At 37.3% G+C, this 21,435-nt stretch overlaps 1 protein-coding gene across 2 annotated transcripts in view; it reads right to left on the minus strand.

Moving 5' to 3' along the window:
• The window catches only part of LOC138815256 (UTP--glucose-1-phosphate uridylyltransferase), a 48,503-nt gene that overhangs the window by 23,688 nt on the left and 3,380 nt on the right, over positions 1–21,435 (minus strand). For both annotated transcript variants that reach the window (XM_070004541.1, XM_070004542.1), the window contains exons 2-3: positions 8,279–8,406; positions 7,049–7,156 (exon numbers count right to left, since the gene is read on the minus strand). In XM_070004541.1, the coding sequence (XP_069860642.1) occupies positions 7,049–7,156; positions 8,279–8,392 (222 nt within the window). In that variant the 5' untranslated portion in view covers positions 8,393–8,406. The remainder of the gene's footprint in view (positions 1–7,048; positions 7,157–8,278; positions 8,407–21,435) is intronic.

The following is a 21,435-nucleotide window of genomic DNA, read 5'->3' on the forward strand; positions in this document are numbered from 1 at the left end:
GGGATAGAGAATTCTTAGAGTTGAGGATCATTAAGAAAATACATCTAAAAAGATAAAAACAATGCTTGGCACACATCAGTCATGAATAGATATTTATTACTATTGTTGTGCAGCATATAAAGTACATGTTTTATACAAGAATGATAAGGAGCTCCTTTTTTAATTACTAAAAGATAACAAGCTTGACAATCTACCTAATTCATATCTGAATCCTGCTCTGAACTTCACATTTCTCTTTTGTAAAATAAGCATAATTATAAGGGTTATTTCTAGGTCTGTTGTACATATTAAGTGAGATCAAGAAAATAAAGGTTTCAGTACAAATGTGTGACATATAAGCAGCAAATTTTGGGTGCCTTTACCTAGAGAAGATAAAGCTTTGGGGCTGGGAAGGTGGCTCAGTGGTAGAGTGCTTGCCTTGCATGCATGAGGCCCTGGGTTCCATTCCTTAGCACCACATAAGCAAAAAATGAAAAAAGCCGGAAGTGGCGCTGTGGCTCAAGTGGTAGAGTGCTAGCCTTGAGCTGAAGAGCTGAGGGACAGCGCCCAGGCCCAGAGTTCAGGCCCCATGACCAGACCCTGCCTCCCCCCCCCAAAAAAAAAGATAAAGCTTTGTATACACAGGTCTTTGCAATTTACTTTTTCATTTCCACCCATACTTTTAGTAATGATCTACAAATACCTACTATAAATTACATCTTATTCAGTTCTTGTTAACCTACTTACAGTGTTATGTTTCTTATTTTCCTTATTTTTGCTTCTCAAAAATTCCACACCTACTCTCATTAAAAATGGTAAGCACTGGGCTGGGATGTAGCTAAGCGGCAAAGCACTTACCCAACAAATGAAATGTTCTGGGTTCAATCCCCAGTACAAAAAAAGAAAAGACAAAAAAAAATTACAAAACAAAAAACCTAGCATTTTCCAAATGCTAAAAAGATATAAAACTGAAAGTAATATACCCAACTGTGTAGTTAAGCCTAGTAAAACACAAAATAACAACAATAAAAGAACTGGCAGAGGACTGGGAATGTGGCTTAGTGGTAGAGCATTTGCCTAGCATGAATGAAGCCCTGGGTTCGACTCCTCAGTATCACATAAACAGAAAAAGGCAGAAGTGGCCTTGTAGTTCAAGTGGTAGAGTGCTAGCTTTGAGCAAAAGAAGCTCAGAGACAGTGCAAACTCTGAGTTCAAAGCCCAGGACTGGCAAAAAAAAAAAAAAAAAAGGCAGAAAACCCAAATAACAAAAGTGACAAATAAATACAGATGGCACTGATCCAACAAATTGAAGGTAAATATGAAGAGAAGTTGCCAAATTCTTAACCTTACTATACTCTAGCAGTTGTTATTGAAATTCTAAGAAGTTTCAGGAAATCTGAGTATTTTTTTTTATTTTTATTTTTTTGGGTTCGGTCGTGGAGCCTGAACTCTGGGTCTGGGCACTATCCCTCAGCTCTTCAGCTCAAGGCTAGTAGTGCTCACCTGAGCCACAGCGCCACTTCCGGCTTTTTTTCTTTTTGCTTATGTGGTGCTGAGGAATCGAACCCAGGGCCTCAGGCATGCAAGGCAAGGGCTCTATCACTGAGCCACCTTCCCAGTCCTATCTGAGTATTTTTTAACTGCAAAAGACAAAAGTAAAGCCAGTTGCTGGTAGTGTACACCTGTAAATCCTAGCTACTCAGGAGGTTGAGCTTTGAGGATCATGGTTTAAAGCTAGCTCTGGCAGGGAAGTCTATGAGACTCTGATCTCTAATTAATCACCAAAAACCTGGAAGAGAAACTGTGGCTCAGGTGGCAGAGCAGTAGCCTTGAACAAAAATCCTCGGGTATAGCACCCAGGCCCTGAGTTCAAGCCCTACGATCAGCACTAAATAATCTTCACACTTTTATTTTTTACTTTTATTTATTTTTATTTTTTGCCAGTCCTGGGGCTTGAACTCAGGGCCTGGGCTCTGTCCGTGAGCCTGTCTGTGTTCAAGGCCATTTCCAGCTTTTTCTGAGTAGATTATAGGGTCCATGCCCTCTTGTCAATATTGTGAGTCATTTAGCCTATATCTTCATCAAGTAGGATGGTAGGTTTCAAAGAACATTACACTAGAATATGGATTACAAAGGACAAAGGTAGATGACCAAGGAATCTGGAAAGAATGATACTAGAGTAAATGTGAGGTCCAAATGACACCTTATTTATGTCATGATAGACTGGTTCTTCAGTAAAATGACCTTGCATCTCCCCTATAAGTCAACCCTCCCTTCAGAATAATGATAATAAACCAACTGCTATAGGAAATAGAAATAAAACCTCCATCCTGACACTATCCCGTTTGTGTTGCATTCTAGCATTAAATTGTGAGATATCAACAACTGATTAAAACAGTGTAAAGTACATTGTTAGTTTAATTACATAACTCACTTTGTGGAGCAGCCCTGGAGAAATGAAAGCAAGGAAGAAGAGCAGAATCTGCTAAAATGAAGTTCTGTGGAAGACTCTGAGGCATATGTTTGACAAAAGGCCAACCTACATGAAACTGTCAAAGCTAGGCTGACCTCTTTCTTCAGAGAAGTCTAAGAATGAAGTCATGTTATAACAATGCTATGCGTAGACCTTTGATGAAAGCCAGCACAGGGTCATATTTGTAAAACAACTAAAAAGCACGATGGACTGACTGGAAGCAATGCTGAAGTGCTATAGCACTTGCCCTACCAAGCACCAAGATCCTGAGTTCCAACCCCAGTACCACCAAAAGTTCTTTTTAAAATAAATATTCCTTTTTTTAAATTTAATTTTATTTTATTTGTGAACATACTGTACAGAGATTATATGAAATATTATATCTAGAATATATTTCCTATTTCTAGTCTTTTGGTGTAGGAATTCTGCACTCTCATCAGTAATTTAGAGATTATTGTAAGGGAATTACCTCCTATCAGAGAACCTTGATGGGAAGTGTAGTGGCACTAATGAATTAGTAAAATCCCAAAGTCTCTAAACTCTGCACCCATCCTTTCTCTACCCTCCAATCCGAACTTGGAGAGCTTCCAGTTTATATCATGATCTTTCAAATCACACAAAGATAAATTAACACATTTGCAAAGCAGAACATGAACCTTAAAATATACACAAAATAACAAATTTGTGTTCTCTTCTAGCATAGCTTCTATATTCAAAAGATTAAGTTTGTCTAGAAAAAAAAAAATCCCAGGCTTACAAGAATTAAGAAGTGAGAAAGCCAGACTTTTAGATCCAGGTCCATCATTAATTAGATAAGTAAGGTTACTTCAATTATGAATAATTCCTGAGCAAAAGATATAAGTATTTAAAGTACCTAAATTATAATTTCAGGCCTGCTCCTAAACATTTTTTTAAACTGGACTGAATCTACCATTAGCTCCTTTTTGAAACAATATATACCTATCCAGAAGAACTATCTCATTACATTTTTTGAGAAAATATTATCAATTCTATTATTTAAAAGCAAAAGACAAATCCCCATTTATTAAGGCCAACAAAATCAAAGCCCAAAAAAGATTCTAAAAAACACATTGGCTGACATGCAGAAAACTAAAAGTGGATCCCAGCCTATCACCATGCACCAACATCAACTCAAAATGGATTAAAGACCTTAACATTAAACCTGAATCTCTGAAACTACTGCAGGACAGAGTAGGAGAGACACTTGAACTAATAGGCACAGGAAGGAACTTCCTGAACAGAGTCCCAGAGTCATAACAAATTGGAGAGAAATTCGACAAATGGGACTACCTTAAAATAAAAAGCTTCTGCACAGCTAAATCTATCGCCACCAAGCTAGAAAGACAACCAACTAATTGGGGAAAAGTATTTACCAGCAATATATCAGACCAGGGGTTAACATCCAGTATATACAGGGAACTCAAGAAACTAATCCCTCCCAAACCTAACAAACAAATTACTAAATGGGCAAGGGAACTAAAGAGGGACTTCTCAGATAAAGAAATAAAAATGTCAAAGAAACACATGAGGAAATGTTCACCATCCCTGGTTGTGAAGGAAATGCAAATAAGGACAACCCTGAGATACCACCTTACCCCAGTCAGAATGTCCCACATCCACGAGTCAGCCAACGACAAATGCTGGAGGGGATGTGGAGAAAGAGGAACCCTATTACACTGCTGGTGGGAATGTACACTTATACAACCACTTTGGAAAGCAGTCTGGAGGGTCCTCAGAAAGCTAAAGATTGACCTCCCTTACGACCCAGTCATACCACTTCTAGGCATCTACCTGAACAACAGGAACCAATATACAAGGACACGTGTACCTCCATGTTTATTGCAGCACTGTTCACAATAGCTAGGATATGGAAACAACCCAGATGCCCCACCACAGATGAATGGATCCAAAAATTGTGGTATCTATACACAATGGAATATAATGCAGCCATTAGAAATGACAAAATAATGGCATTTGCAGGGAAATGGATGGAGCTAGAAGGAATCATGTTGAGCGAGGTAAGCCAAGAGCAAAGAGACAAACGGTACATGGTCTCCCTGATAAGTGGATGCTAAATCCAAAATGTTAGGTGTTACGACAAAATTAACAGGACTTAAGAAATAAAGAACTCCCACTCATCTGGTCAAACCACTACTAAATAACCCCATGCTGCTGATCATATGTATGGTGTATATGTGTACACAATTATATGTTATAGACTGTGATAGACAATTTGCTCCAGGAAAGTTAGAATGAGCTTGTGACTTTAAATGAGCATCATTATTCCACAATACTGTGAAATTTGGGAAATTATGTAATCACTTAATCATAAAAAAAAAAAACCCACCAGAAAACTAGAAGTGGTGCTATGGCTCAAGTGGTAGAGCATGAGCCTTGAGCTGAATTGTTCAGGGACAGCTCCCAGGCCTGGAGCTCAAGCCCCATGACAAAAAAAAAAAAAAAAAAAAGAGAGATCTTTCATGCAATTGTTTCTAACATATTTATAAGATTATGTCTTTGTTGCCTTGTATGTCCCTCCCCCATGGTATAACCCCTGCTTTCACTATATATGATGTTGGTATATGTGGAGGGGAAGGGAAAAAACAAATTGTTAAAACAGGGATACAGGAGGACCCATTGCAACAATGAGATGTACAAGTGGTTATGTCAAAAAACGAACTTTACAACTTTGGTGTGGGGGATGGGGGTGGAGTGGAGGGGGGATATGAAGGGATGGGAAGGGGAAACAAAGCAGGAGGCTACAATGCTTGATAAGAAATGTGCTCATTATCTTACCCATGTAATTGTAACCCCTCTGTACAGTATTTTCACAATAAAAATATATTTTTAAAAAAAACCACATTGGCTGATGCCTATTATCCTAGCTACTTGGAAGGCTGAAATCAGGATTGTCACAGTTCAAGGCCAACCTGGAAAAAATATTTACAAGACCCTAGCTCAACCAATAAAAAGCTACGTACAGTAACATGCACTTGTCATCCCCATTACACAGGAAGTATAAATGAGAGGACAGTGGTCCAGGTTGGCCTGTGTATAAATGTGAGACCCCACAGGAAAAATAATGTACCAAAAAGCTAGAGACAAGGAAGAGTTAGAGAGCCTGCCTGACAAGCACAAGGCCCTGAGTTCAAACATCCTCCCCTCAAAAACACATGCTGACTGTAATGATCACACTTTGTAGAAAAGATAAAATTTAACTTCAGCACTAAAAATGAAACTTTTCCAGGTGAATAATGAGATGGAGTAACAGTGAGTATGCTAATTTATCAATCTCAAAAGCATTAGAGCTAAAACATTTTCCACATATGGGAGTTTCTTATAAGGAAAAAAAAATGTAAGAGGGACTCCATTAATTTAAGCTGCCTTACATGGCTGTATATGTAAGTTGAGTTGGCCTATATGCCAGAAAATCTGGCAAACATAAGCAGTAGAACAGACCTTTTTTGTAAATAAAGTTAGTTCACATCAGATTACAGACACATAAGAAATAAACTTCTACCTTATCAAGTCATTTTCTATCAGTGTTAAAAAGTATTACAGCAGAGGTCAAAAGAGCTGGTTAGAAAAGGAAAAATGGTCAGCATGTTAATGAACCTATATCTTAGACAATCACTTCACTTAGATGACCACTGAACTTCTCTGCACATGATCTAGTATAGAAGACAACACATAAATACTACTAATTAGACTGTGTGCTATATATAATGCTAAACATGACTATAAAATGCTTCATGGCTTAATATATTTCCACAAATACTCACTTAATAAATTCTCATAACAACCTTGTGAAGTACTTATAGATAAAGCACTTGGTATTCTCATTTTACACAAAACTGAAAAAGTGGCAGAGCTGGATTGAAACCTCCACTATTACTGCTCTACACCTCACCTGTGACACTTTCTTGCTAGAGTCAAATCATAGATGCAGGTATCTGGACTGCACCTCCAAGAATAAGCAGAATTTTGATAGGTAAAGATACCTACACCATTGCTTTCCAAGAAAAACAAAATAACCCAAAGTTAGGACACAGTAGAGTACAATGTTGGTTCATTAAAGCACACAGTGCTACAAGATGGGCTTAAAACATAGGGAGAGCTTTAAAATCTTACTTGGTGCCTAAGTGACCCTTTAGGCAATGAAAAATCAAGTAGTTTGGTAGACAGAATCTCCGTGTGTTTTGGAATAAACACATATTACAAAAGAATGACCTCATTTGCAGGGCTTAAATTATAAGGCAATGCTAGAGGGAGATTTGATTTTCAAAAGTCTTCATCAGGACTCTAAAATGTCTAAAAGGGGAAATATTTGAAGGCTATCTCTATAGTTTCAGTATAGGGTTCAGCGATTCTCAGAGCACTTGGTGTGATGGTCCTCTACAATATAAAAATAAATTTTAAAGAGAAAGAAAAGAAGAAAGGAAAGAAAAGGAGAAGGAGGAGGATGACAAAAAGGAGGAGAAGGAAGAAGAAAGAAGAAGGAAGTAGTCCCCTATACTATCCCACCTGCACAGTAAAATAATCTTAAATTTTGTTGCGTTTTTTCTCTAAACTTACCGAATCTTCAGGAGGTCTCTGGATTTTCCCCCAATCCACAGAAGGTCCCTTTTCTTGCAAAAATCTATGAAATAACTTCCGAAATCCTTCAAAATCTTTCTCAGTGTGCTATGAAAACAGATGTTGTTACAAATATTAGGATGTTTAATATTTAGTGTACAAGATACAAATTACATTTAAAACGCTTTAAATGAAATTCTTTCACTATTAGAATATAGAGTAGACTTTTCCATATCTTAACTTAAAATTAACCAAGTAGAAAAACTAATAGGAAACACATTTAAAAGAGTACAAGTCAAGGAAGTGGCACTGTAGCTCAAGTGGTAGAGCGCTAGCCTTGAGCTGAGGAGCTGAGGGACAGTGTGCAGGCCCAGAGTTCAAGTCCCATGACCATGGGGGGGTGGGGAGAAGTATAAGTCAAGAATCTTCCCTACCTTCCACCAATATGATGTAATCTGAAAACCACTGGTTCATGGGAATTTCAACCAGTTTTTTTGTTGTTGTTGTTGGTCGTGGGGCTTGAACTCTGGCCCTCAAGCTCAAGGTCAGCGCTCTACCTCTTGAGCTACAGTGCCACTTCTGCTTTTCTAGTGGTTTGTTGGAGATCAGAATCTCACAGACTTTTCTGCGCGGGCTGGCTTTGAACCATGATCCTCAGATCTCAGCCTCCTGAGTAGCTAGGATTACAGGCATGAGCAACCAGTGCCCAGCTTCAAGTAGTTCTCTACATCACTTACCAATGTCTTTTTCTACTTATAAGTGGAAATTTATCTTTGCTAAAAAGAACAAAAAGGAAAAAAAACCCAAAGCACAGCCAATCTAAAAACACACAGAGCAATAGGACAGAAATTAGAATTAGCTTTTGTAATAGGCCAATTCTATTAGATTTGGTTTTAATTAGCTTTATTTTTTGAAAAGGCAATGTAAATATATGATTGATACATATTTCTCACTAAACACTGGTAACCATTTCTCAAGTGGATGACATAAAAATACAGACTATAATTTTGTCCAGATTCTTTTTTGATTTTTATAATTTCCTAGACTTTAGAGAAAAAAAGACCTAGTGACTTTACTATGGGAAAATGTTGAAAAGCCTTAATTGTCCAAGAATGCTACTTTTTAATGGATGTTATCATATGTCCTACACTTCTTTTAGGCAAGACAATCATCACTAGTAGCAACTAAGTATGTTGACAGATGAAGCAAAAAACACTGTAGAATCCTTACCTTAGACTCATGTGATGGGGCCGTGGTAAGTATTTTGTCTAATTCCTTCTTCACAGATAATTCCAGTTCTTGTCGAATGACTTCTTGGAACTGAGAAGCACCATCTTGAGACATTGCTTTGCTAAGATCTTAAAACAAAAACATAAAATTGTGAATTGAAATTTCAACCATTTAAAAAAGTTTATAAGTTAAAATGGTGTTTCTGGTGTTCTGTCAAATTAAAAGGGCATGATCCTATGGTTCTATGATTGTCTACTGAGATCAACCAATTAGTACTTTACAATAATATGGGTTCAAGTTTAATGGTTTACTAGATATTCTTTAAGAGTATATACAGTACACTGAACACTTTGGGGTAACTGAAGCAGATGAAAACAAAAGAATCTGCATTTGGGCATATAGTTCCATTTATGACATTTCCCCAGTAGACATCAAAACTAGAGAAAAAAATTAAATTTAAAATAGCTGGGTGCTAGTGGCTCACAACTGTAATCCTAACTACTCAGAAAGCTGAGATCTGGGGATCATGTTCGGAAGCCAGTCTGAGCAAGAAAGTCCATGAGACTCTCATCTCTAACTACCAAAAAGCTGGAAATTCATGTGGTAGAGCACTAGCCTTAAACAAAAAAAGGTCAGGCCCTGAGTTCAAGCCCAAGGACCTCCCTCCCAACCCCTCCTCCTCAAAAAAAAACAAAAACAACAACAACAAAAAACTAAAAGACATTAATATGGGCAGGTTTTTTATATCCTTATTGAACTGCTGTCTAATAAAATACCTGGATGGGTCTGGAACTTCCCCTCTTCTTTAGGCAGTATTAGAAGGGAAATCATTCAAGTTTCAAATCCTTCTTGAAAAGAACCCCTTGGGAGACAATGGAATACAAGCACCGCTACTTTCATGAATCAACATTGTATTTTGAAAGGATGCAAAACTACCTGTCCTATCTGGTCCCCACTTTTAGCCTACTTTTCACTGCTTTCTTGTATCAGACTAGACTGTCGGGACTTTTGATATAGCTGGACATCTCTGTGAGAGCTGGATCTCACTAAAGGTGACAGCGATGCCTATTAAATGAATGCAAACAAAAATTTAAAAATTCAGAAAATGGGCTGGGATGTAGCTCAGTGGCAAAGCGCTTGCCTAGCAAGTTGCAAGGTCCTGGGTTTGATTCCCAGTACTGAGAAAGACAAAAAAAAAAAAAAAAAAGAAAGAAAGAAAGAAAGAAAGAAAGAAAGAAAGAAAGAAAGAAAGAAAGAAAGAAAGAAAATACAGTTAAAACAAAAAAAAAATACAGAAAATAAAAATATTCCCTTACCCCACCCGCTCCCCAGGCCAAAATACTTTTACAAAAAAAAGACACCAGCACAGGTTGTTGTACATACTTTACTATCTTGAGAATCATCTTTCTTCTCATAATATGAAGTAATCAGATTATTTGTCCTCTTCTATCCTCAGTTAACAAATTTAATATCATTTATAACAGTATTTAAACTTGTATTCAACATCTCATTTGCTATCTAGTTATTTCTCCAAATACTCTAGTCACTTTATTTTTTTTTTGTCGTAGTCACTTTATTTTTTTTTTGTCGTCGGGCCTAAACTGTGGGCCTGGGCACTCTCCCTCAGCTCTTCAGCTCAAGGCTAGTGCTCTACCACTTAAGCCAAGCACCACTTCCGGCTTTTTCTGCTTATGTAGTGCTGAGGAACCTAACCCAGGGCCTTATACATGCAAGGCAAGCGCTCTACCACTGAGCCACCTTCCCAGCCCTAGAGTCACATTTTTGTAAGACTAAAAAGTTCCATATACTATATACTATAAATTCATTGTCTATAAATTAGAAAATACATACATAGACAGAATTAAAGTGAACAAAATATTTTAAAGAAAGTTGAGACAAACATTAGTAAGCTACATTGCTTCCAGGGCAAGTTGTTCAATTTAGATAAACTCTCTTACTCCAAATATGTACATTTTTAAAAACTATTACAAAAATGAGATACATAACATGGCCCTTCAAAACCAAAAGGGGCAGGGAGACAAGGGAAATTAGTGACAGTACATTAATTCAACTCCAAAGTAGCCCATTTCTAACTGCTTTTTTTTTATAGGCATAAACCACAATACAACTAAGTTTATATACTCCAGGAAAATTACTAGTGACCCAACACTGTGGCTTATAAATAACTTCTTTGTGAGCAAACAGCACCATACATCATATACGTTCCATGAATAGCCTAACGCTATGTAAGTATGTAACGCTATGTAAGTAGTTTTGATTATAATCTGTAAAAATCTATGACAATCGATGAGCATATTTGCATAAACTATGACAAGGAATTAAAAGCTCTTACAACACTAGTTTAAACTTGAATTACTATTATACCATCCATACTTGTTTATCTCTTGGCAGACTTAGTTGCAATTTAAAATTTGTCACAGGTTAAATCTCCCTACCTGATTCCTCATATATTCCTAAGATTACTCTTCCTCAATTGTGCCTGATGCCTCATGTATTCCTAGGATTACTCTTCCTTAATTGTGCTATGTTTGTTTGCAAGTGTTTCTTTCTGCAGAAAAGAACTCCTTACATAGCCCATGCTGGTCTCAAACTAGTGATCCTTCTGCTTCAGTCTCCCCATATGCTTGGATTATAGACATATACCACCATCTCTGGCTTCAACAATCTTAAAGTCAATTCCGATATTAATGTTTGGAACATAATTGGGAGAAAAAATCTATGAAATACACTGAAAGAAAAATCTCTGCATAAAGAACTGGTTTTGGATCATACCATTTTATTTTTTTGCATTTGAAAAACTTTTTTATTGTTATTATAAAGGTGATGGACAGAGGGGCTCCTGTTACACAGGTCAGATAAAAAGTACATTTCTTTTTGAACACTATCACTTCCTCTTGCCTTCTCCCAGTTTTTCCCTTTTAAAGCAGTTTCAGAAACAGCTATAATCTTTTATTTTTCTTTTTTGGAGACAAGATCTTACTATTATAGTCTAGGTTTATTTTGAAATTCCTATCTGGCCTCAAATTCACAATCCTGTGCCTCTGCCTCCTAAGTGCTAAGATTATAGGTATGTCTTATCACAGCTTCCTTTTAGAGTAGGGTGGGTTTTTTGTTGTTTAATTCAAAGACAACTACACATTTGCTGATTTGTTCCTTAAGTTAGATGTGAAGGCCAACATTCCCAAAAAAACAGTAATGGAAACATTTACTTACACTCTGGGAAAATGCCAGCAGGAGAAAAACTAAATATAAGTGCAAAATTTAAAAATAGCTATATGGACAGTTATAAACAACTATAGAGGCCCTTTGTGCTAAAACCACAGCCTGTCTACCTGGTTTAGGTACAAATCACACAGAGCCTACCATGTCACCATCTTACCTATCAGCTTAACTAAGACAGGCTGGCTGAAAGATCACGTTATCTGTGATCTTTGCCAACTGTAGCAGGTCCAAACCTCAGACAGATTCCAAAAATCCCAACTACAGGCTCAAACCTGAGTTGTGAGAAACATTCCTAACTTTCATTTGTTTGACAAGCACAAAATACACAGAAAGAACAATCTGTATTCTTTTTACCCTGTTTACAAATATAATCAGCTTATACCACAGAAGAGCTGGTTAACTCTTCTACCACATTTCTGCTGCTGTTTTCCCTTTCCTCCTCTGGGCAAAAATCTGCTTTAGTGACTAACAAGAAGGATGGGCCTTAAAAAAAATAAAGAACAAAGGAAAGTGCTTAATTAAGCAAGAATAGCTACTTTAAACACCTGGGTCGGATCTAGAATGCTCAGGGCTAGAACCCTTTGTTGTTGTTCCTGTTGTTGCAGTGACCTCCTATCCATTCTGGATTTTAAAAGATTTTAAAAGGCCTGGATTTTTTGGTAGGAAAAAAAAATAGACCTTAGAAACTTCTTTGGGTTTTAACAGTCTTGGATTACACTTCTGGCAATGACAGTAGTTTTTAAAGAGAAGGTCAATTAAAGAATTCCCTGAATAATGCAAGATTTCTAACCTCATGTTACTGTTACTCCCCACTTCCTAGACAAATATAATCGATCCTCCACAACTTTAAGCAGAAAGTGGATTAAGAGTCAAGTGTTTTGTTACCATATGTATACCGCAAAACACATTTAGAGGACTGGGAAGGTGGCTCAGTGGTAGAGTGCTTGCCTTGCATGTATGAGGTCCTGGATTAGATTCCTCAGCACCACATAAGAAGAAAAAGCCAGAAGTGGCTTGAGCTGAAGAGCTGAGGGACAGGGCCAGGCCCAGAGTTCAGGCCCCACGACCACTACCAAGAATAACAAAAAACATATTTAGAAATGAAGGCACAATCTATTATCTTCATTTTATAGATGAGAAAACTCAGAAAATAGACGTCTTATCCAAGGTCACAGAACAGGCAAGTGCTGGGATCTAGAAGGGAGGATTCCCACCGCCCCCACAGAGGCCAATCCAGAGATAGCAAATAGAAATATCCTTTTTTCCCCCTAGTCTGGCTCTCTTTAACTTTTGGCATAAAATCCCTAAACACAACCTCTTCCAAAAGCATTCATACATCTTTCTATATCCAATCAAAAGATAGGACACACACACACACACACACCTCTTTGAATTTACTAGAATTACTTTAGCTGATTTCATTACAATTAGTCAATTTCATACAGAACAGGCAGTAATTATTTTTACCATCTCCCCTCCCCCTTTCACCACCACCACACACAATTTCCTAATTCTGCCTTGTTTACAAGAACTAAAGTTTCAACATCATAGACTTTATGCTGGGTGAGGAAAGGAGAGCAAGAAGGAAGGTACACATAGAAAGAAAAAAACAAGCAGAGCAAGAGACACTAAGTCTGGTGATTTGTTCGATTCCTTTCTTTTAGCTATTTCATTCCATGCATTTCAGCAACTATGAAATATACATAATACCCTTCTCTAACACTTTAAATCATGGAATTAAACAAAGGAACTTCACATTCTTAAGTACAAAGCTAATTTCACAATTAACAGGCTATGGAGAAGACACAGGAAAAACACCAAGAGCAACAAAAGATGGAAAAGCCATCTCCAGACCACCTCTCATTACTTATTCCTTAAGATCAGTCTCACCCTTCCTAAGAAGCCCATATTGAGAGGCATTTAAAAATCGGAAGATTAAAGTGTACACTTAAATCCTAAACTACTGGTGACTTAAATTAAAATTAAAATCTTAAATTACTGGTGACTCAAATAAACATAAAACTCCCAAAATACATTGGCAATTGAAGAATATACTGAAGTTGAAAAATATACTGAGTAGATTTATGACCATTTCAAAGTTTCTTCTGGGTTCTCACTAAAGTGCTGCAACTCAATTATTTGTAAATATGCTTCCTAGAAAAGCTCTTCTTTGGGTTCCATTACCCAATATTATCTTACATCATCTCTTACCTCTCTGACTATGCCTCAGTTTCCATAGCTGGCTCCTCCAGTCTTCTGTTCCCTGGATTTCCTGAGATCTCATCTCTAAGCCATTGTGCTCTTCAACTGTTTTCCTTCACTTCTATCTGTTGATTGGATATCCTATCTGTTAATGGGAATCCTTTTACAGGAGAATGGTATTTAAAGATTTATTACAAAGACTAAAAAGCACTAGGCTAAGGGTTAACTTGTACATATGCACCTCTCTCTCATCCTGACCTTTTTCTTCAGAGCTCCAGAATCACACTACCTCCCCACCTTTTGAAGCTGGATATTCAAGCTAGTCATCTCAAATAATGTTTTTATCCAAAACAAAACTCATGATCCACACTAAATTACTCTTCTTGTCCTCCATGGCACTAACATTTTCAGTCACCCAAGTAGAAACCACAGTGAAGCAGTTCCTTTCTCCTCATAGGACATCCAACTCAACACCAAAACCTAACTGAATCACTGCAATTCATTGCTTTCCATTTCTACCACTACTATCTTGTTTTTGCTAGCATTTTCACTCTAGTGGTCATGAAAACAATAGCTATCTACTGTGCCTACCACTTTAAGGGTGCCATTTGAATAGGTTGATCCTCATTATACCACTTTTACCCATTTGATGGAATTTTCACGGCTTGCTGAAACAAATGCAAATTCTTCATCTAGATAATTTAAAGTAAGGCTGAAGTATCTTCTAGAAAAGCCAAAGCTACTGAAAGATGCAGAATGCCTGAGGGCTACAATTTCCAATTCCAGTGTGACTTGGAGAAGTTATTCTAAAACTTTAATTTACATACAAATCACCTGGAGGACTTTTTAAAACACTGATTCCCCACAAGCTCCTAGATATGCTGACACACTAGGTATGGGTTGAGGAGAATAAGTACTTCTGATAAGTGAAGAGCACTGCCAGTACTGCTTTCAGTACTTCTGACAAAGATTATACTCTTTTTACTTCAATGTTTATAGCAGTCAAGTTTCTCCTTCTTCCTGTCCCAATAACCTCCGGTCACCTAATCTATACCCCCAAACTAAGTGTCTAAGCCAGCATCAGGCCCAGACTAGTCTTAAAGTCTTCCTAAATATTAGTTTAAGCATGAAAAATCATACATGATTCTGGCTAGTAACCTCAAGGGCATAGTTTACCAAAGGAGTTTAAATAAATGTGTTCATGTTTGAAAAAAGAGACATGAGAAAAAAGACATATAATGTTTAAATGCCTTTTAACAACAAAATAAAATTGGTGCAGTACTGAACTTGCAAAGCTATTCACCAGTTAAGATTTTATTTTTTTGCTGGGCTGGTGGCAGAGAACTTGTCTAGCATGCATGTGGCACTGGGTTTAATCCCTGATAACACACACACACACACACAAAAAAAAAAAAACACCTAAAAATATTTTTCTTGGAAAATCCTGCATTGCTTACTTAAAAAAAAAAATTGGTACAATTTATAGCCAAGGTAGACCTCTCATGAAGATCTACCCTTTTCTCAGACAATAGAGTAGTTTTTGTTTTTTGTACTACAGATCAAATCCAGGACCTTATATTTTTACCACTGAGCTACACACCCCACAGCCTGTAGTAGTTCTTAAAGTCTCAAGGAAAAGAAAATGTCACATTTGGAAAGGAGACCATTTTAAAAGATACATTAGATAATATCACTTTGCTTTAAGTATAATGGATGACAAGAAAATCATGCCAAGGTGCCTATCATGCTCGTTTGTTGAAATGAAGGGAAAAGAGTTTAACATAAAATCACCATCGGGGCCAAAAAATGATCTCTGCCCTACAACTTTACATATGTACACTTAGATTTTTTTTTAGGCTTTTTTTTTTTTTTAAGATCAGTGAATTCAATTTCTCACCTTCAAGATGAAGAAACAGGGGGCCCAGAGATGCTGACTTGTCTAAAGACACAGTGACAGTGCCAAACTGGAACCCAAGTCCTCTGGTGACCTTGCTTATTCCTCCTTACTAGAGGAAGCTATCTCATTTCAGTTACAGTGCATTTATATAGTTTTCCACCTCCAGGTGCATGCCACCAAATGTAAGTAAAAACTAGCAACTCATCTATGTTTATTCTCTAAGGTTATTTTGTAACCTTAAAACTATTCACTAGAGTGGCTCAGGCCTGTAATCCTAGCTACTCAGGAAGCTGAGATCTGAGGATCCCACTCCAAGCCAGCCCAGGTAGTAAGTTCATGAAACTCTGGTCTCCAATTAACAGAAAAAGCCCATAGAGTAATAGCCTTGAGCAAAAGGAGCACAGGGACAGCACCCAGGACCAGAGTTCAAGCCCCAGGGCTGGCAAAAGACAAACAAAAAACCCCAACACTGTGAATTAAGAGTATTTTCTTATGGGCACATTATGCTTTTAACTTTCCCTAAAACATTGTTTTCTGAGCAATTTAAAAAAATTGAACTTTTATGTACTCCATATTTAGTTATCAATGCTACTCATCTTACCATTTGTACTGGTGATCCCCAAACAAAACCTGTTTCTATGGTTACTCCATTTCTATGCATTTTCCTACGTTTTATAATTCTAAGTAGGAGTATAATATAAATGAATTATTACATCCATCTCTGCTAGTGCAGCAGCTATAGGAAAATACCAACTCCATTCACTTTGAAGGTTGGTCATCATGGTGTTTTACAGAGCAAGTGGGCCTAGTCTCAAAAAGTGTGTTCCTTAAAACAGTATTTTTACCATTTGGTAACTAGCAAGTAAAAATTAAGCTAAGGATAATAGATTTGTTTTTTACTTTTATTTTTAAGAGTAAAAGGAAATCACACCTAGAAAAAGAAAACAAAACAGTAAACTCTTGATTCACATAAGAAAAACGAACAAGGGCTGGGAAGGTGGCTCAGTGGTAGAGTGCTTGCCTTGCATGCATGAGGCCCTGGGTTCGATTCCTCAGCACCACATAAGCAAAAAGAAAAAAGCCGGAAGTGGCGCTGTGGCTCACGTGGTAGAGCACTAGCCTTGAGCTGAAGAGCTGAGGGACAGTGCCCAGGCCGAGTTCAGGCCCCACGACCGGACCCAAAAAAAAAAAAAAAGAAAAACGAACAAAATGCCTACAAATGTTTGAGGAAAATGAAAACATTTTGTTGTTTATGAAAGCTAACTCAGATGGCATAGCTAATTTCTCTGTGGCTCTCAAAAACAATCCTTAGCTTTCAAGATGGTTAAGGGGTAAAATCAATTCCTTTTGGTAATGATTGAGGTAAATAAACAATGGAACTATTGGCAGAGGCAGAATTTGAGTACTACACAATCACTTTACAACAAACTAAATAAGATGCCTGCATAACCAATCAATAGAACCAGGGAACAGTTTTCAAATGCAGAATTACTTTAGTTCTTACACAAAAGTTGCTAAATCAACTTTGGATAGCTTAACAAACTAACTTCCAAACAGCAAGTTGGTAATAGAAACATACATGTCTAGAAGAATTTTAGAGATCTAAGAAATATGGTTTTGTTAATGGTCACTACATCTAAGACAAGCCATAAATTACTAAGACCAAGATGTCCACAACTTTAGTATTAAGTATGACATTACAAAATATGAAATATTAGACATTAAAGGTTGTGTCAAAGGACAAATATGTTTAGCTAAAGTCCAGTCTCTAAAGAAATCCAAGCAATAAAAAGTAGGTCAATTAGGCTTCACCCATTTGAAATCTCCAACATACACAGTACCTCCTCTATAGGTTCATTTATCATATTGTTGAAATTTACTCCAATAGTAGAAATGCAGTGATATAAGTAATATTTCTTCTAACAGTTCAGATAATATCAGGATGAGTACTTTATAGGATGTTAGTACATCCATGTCCACAGATAATCAGGAATTAGTTTAACTTTCAACTCTTTGTTCGTATTAACTTTTCAGCGATGAATATATCTGGCTTTCTGAGAACTCATAATACTTGCACTTCTGCAAAAAGTACCAAATACAAGTTAACACAAAGTAGAAAACTACAATATATTGTTCTCTTATCTACAACATTTTATTATTTAGGCTAATATTCATAACACAAACTGTCCCATTATTTTAATTAAATGTGGTAGAATTCTTTGGAGAAAAACCACAAACAGCTTTCCATCCCTAAGCACATACAGAACGGTTTCTGTGATTGGTTACTTGGTCTCTGTGAAATGCTACTGTAAGAAAATACATATTGTCCAAATTAAAAGTTACCAATTAATAATACCAATTAATGTTACTTATCAAATGCTCTTTGTCAGTTTTTTTTTTTTTTCACAAATAAAAGGCTGAGTTAATAGGAGCAAGTGAAACAGCCACAGGGATGACAAGGCCCAATTGAAAAAGTCAGTAAACATTTCATCAGCTCAACTTTTGATGTGAATTTCTTTTTAACATCATAACTATGACTTTGAATTTAAGTCCCTCTCTAGCAACATAATTCCTAAACACAAAACTTAAAAGCCGTTGCTAGTCCTGACTCAAATCCATGCCACAATCCCTCTAGCTAAAAGTATCCTCGTCATCTAAATGATCAACAACAGGTTGTAGAATTTGAGAAATACCAGGCCAAGCCTAACCTTGACAACCAGGCCCCAGACTGCTTCTTCTCATCCCTGTATTCACTGAGACCCTTCCAGTTATAATTAGCTCAGTAATCTTCCCTGGCTAGCTGCCTTCTACCAGACAGGAATGACCAAGAGTCACAAAAAGAATTGCAACAAATGGGAAACTTGACAAGCTATGATTTTTTTAAGTGACACCAAAGTATTTAAAATGGGCTTCTCGGGGCTGGGAAGGTGGCTCAGTGGTAAAGCACTTGCCTTGCATGCTTGAGGCCCTGGGTTCGATTCCTCAGCACCCATAAGCAAAAAAAAAAAAAAAAGCCAGAAGTGGTGCTGTGGCTCAAGTGGTAGAGTGCTAGCCTTGAGCTGAAGAGCTGAGAGGCAGCGCCCAGGCTCAGAGTTCAGGCCCACGACTGGACCCAAAATAAAATGGGCTTCTCTGAAATATAAGAAAATACCTCAATTTTAGAATTACAGACACTTTTATAGAACTTAGATTGACAATAGAGTATTAAAAGTTTAAAAAATACAACAATTCTTCTAAGATTGCAGTTTAAGGACACAATATGGCCTTAGCTAGCTAGACAAAGTTAGTTTCTTAACCATTTTTAAGTTTCAAAACATCTATATCTATAGAAGCTAAGCACTGGTGGCTCACGCCACTCAGGAGGGCCTGGGCAGGAAAGTCTGTGAGACTCTGTCTCCAATAAACCACCAAAAAACCAGAAATGACACTGTAGCTCAAGTGGTAGAGCATTCACCTTGAACTGAAGAGCTCAGGCACAGAGCCCAGGCCTAGAGTTCAAGCCCCACGACCGACCAAAAACAAACAAAAAAATCTATAGAGATAACTTTTATTATTTTTTAAAAGCAAAATTCCAAATTATACCCAATGAAAAATCTGGCAAAAAGAAACAAAAAAAACCACAATTGCTAATGACCTCTACATCCTCCAAGAAAGAGTGCTCACTTCCATTTAGAATAATTGGAAGCCCTGTAATCAACCCTAAGGTAGAAAAAAATGGAGTTAAAGAGGATATTTCATAGGCAAACAAAAGGTGGCCTGAAGGCAGAATATACCAGTTAGAAATCATACTGGAGATCATAAAGAAGACTCTTCCTGTTAGACCATTAAGAGTCTAAGGAACACAGACTTGGAGAAATGACAAAAGGAACAAACTTGCTAGAGGCATGGCTTAAGTGAAAGAAGGCTTACCTCACAAGAATAAGGCCCTGGTTGATAAGTGTTTTTGGTAACAATGCTATCTGTAAGGCCACTATCATATGTTTAGGGGAGGAAAACAATAAAGTTTACCAGCTTCAGCTGGACACCAGTGGCTCACAGGTGTAATTCTAGCTACTCAGGAAGCTGATACCTTAGGATACTGCTTCAAAGCCAAAAGGACAGGTAGGTCTGTGAGCCTAGGGACAGTGCCCACGCCCTGAGTTCAAGCCTCAGCATCAGCACAAAATAAAATAAAATAAAATGCTATATACCCATATTTAGGTACCTTAATACCAAAATTCATATAGGTAGAAAATAAGAAAAGTTGTGAGTCCAACTGTGACCCTACTCTGGAGGTTGAGATCTGAAGATCTCAGTTCAAAGCCAGATGGGGTAGACAAACTTTAAATACTTATTTTTATTTAGCCAGCAAAAAAAAAAGATAAGAGATGTGTATCAAGTGGTAGAGCAACAGCCCTTAGCAAAAAAGCCAAGTAGTAACAGTAGTCAGAGAAAGGGGAGGAGGGGGACGAAGGAGGGAGGGAAACAGTGCTCTTGAGGGCTCTTAAGAAGCTTTAATGAAACAAGATATGAAAAAGGGAGTTAACATTTGTTAACTCTTTCCTCTACAAAGTAGGTAGGATGAGCTAAATGCCAGTGAGTGAAAATATCAGTAAGCTACCCAAGGATGGAGGAGGGAAAAAAAACCAAGGACTGTAACTGGCTTAAAACCATCAAAACAAAAAAATCCCAACCAGGTGTTGTTGGCTCACTTACAACCTTAGCTACTTAGAACTGAGAATTGAGAATCACAGTTCAAAGCTGGGTGAAGCAGACAAACCTGAGACTCTTATCTCCAATTAACCTAGTCAAAAGCCAGAAATGAGGTGTAACTCAAATGGCAGAGCACTATACAAGAAAAGTGTAAAAGTGCGAAGCCCAAAGTTCATGCCCTAGTTAAAAAAAAATGTTCTTACTTCACTTAATATAATTTTTTCCAAGTCTTTCCATTTCCTAACAAATGGGGCAATGTCATTCTTTCTGATGGAGGCATAGAATTCCATTGTGTATATATACCACATTTTCTTGATCCATTCATCTACTGAGAGGCATCTGGGTTGGTTCCATATCTTAGCTATGGTAAATAATATAAGCCAGGCCCAAAGAAACATAGGTCCCATGGTTTCCCTTATTTGCAATAACTAGTATATGTCTGAGTCAAGTAAAAAGGGTCAGATAAGTTGATGTTAGTTGAATGAACCCCAAGATAAGCATTCAAATGTTTTTTTGTTTTTTTTCCTTTCATGCAATTGTTTCTAACATATTTATAAGATGATTTCTTTGTTGTGTTGTATGTCTCTCCCCCACAGTATAACCCATGCTTTCACTGTATTTTTATGTTGATATAATTTGTGGAGGGGAAGGGAAAAAACAAATCGTTTAACTAGGGATACAGGTGGATCCATTGCAACATGAGATGTACCAGTCCTTATACGAACTTTACAACTTTGGTGGGGGGTGGGGGGAGGATTGGTAGGGGGAGGGGGGAGTATGGGAAGGGATGGGAAGGGGAAACAAGGAGGAGGCAACAATGCTTGATAAGAAATGTACTGGTTACCTTGCCCATGTAATTGTAACTCCTCTGTACCGTATTCTCACAATAAAAAAAAAATTAAAAATATACCAACAACAACAAAAAACAATGTTCTTCAAAATTCCAGTCTTTACCTTGAAAACTCACCAAGTAGCAGAGTTAAAACATAGAGGTTTCATATTTGTAAAACAACAATAAGACAATCATGTTAAAAAACTATTTTCAGGCTGGGTGCCAGTGGCACACACCTGTAATCCTAGCTACTCAGGAGACTGAGGTTCAAGTCTGTGAGACTCTATCTCC

This window comes from Dipodomys merriami, unplaced genomic scaffold (genome assembly GCF_024711535.1).
Source record: "Dipodomys merriami isolate MVZ:Mamm:240054 unplaced genomic scaffold, mDipMer1.0.p SCAF_63, whole genome shotgun sequence".
Taxonomy (NCBI): domain Eukaryota; kingdom Metazoa; phylum Chordata; class Mammalia; order Rodentia; family Heteromyidae; genus Dipodomys; species Dipodomys merriami.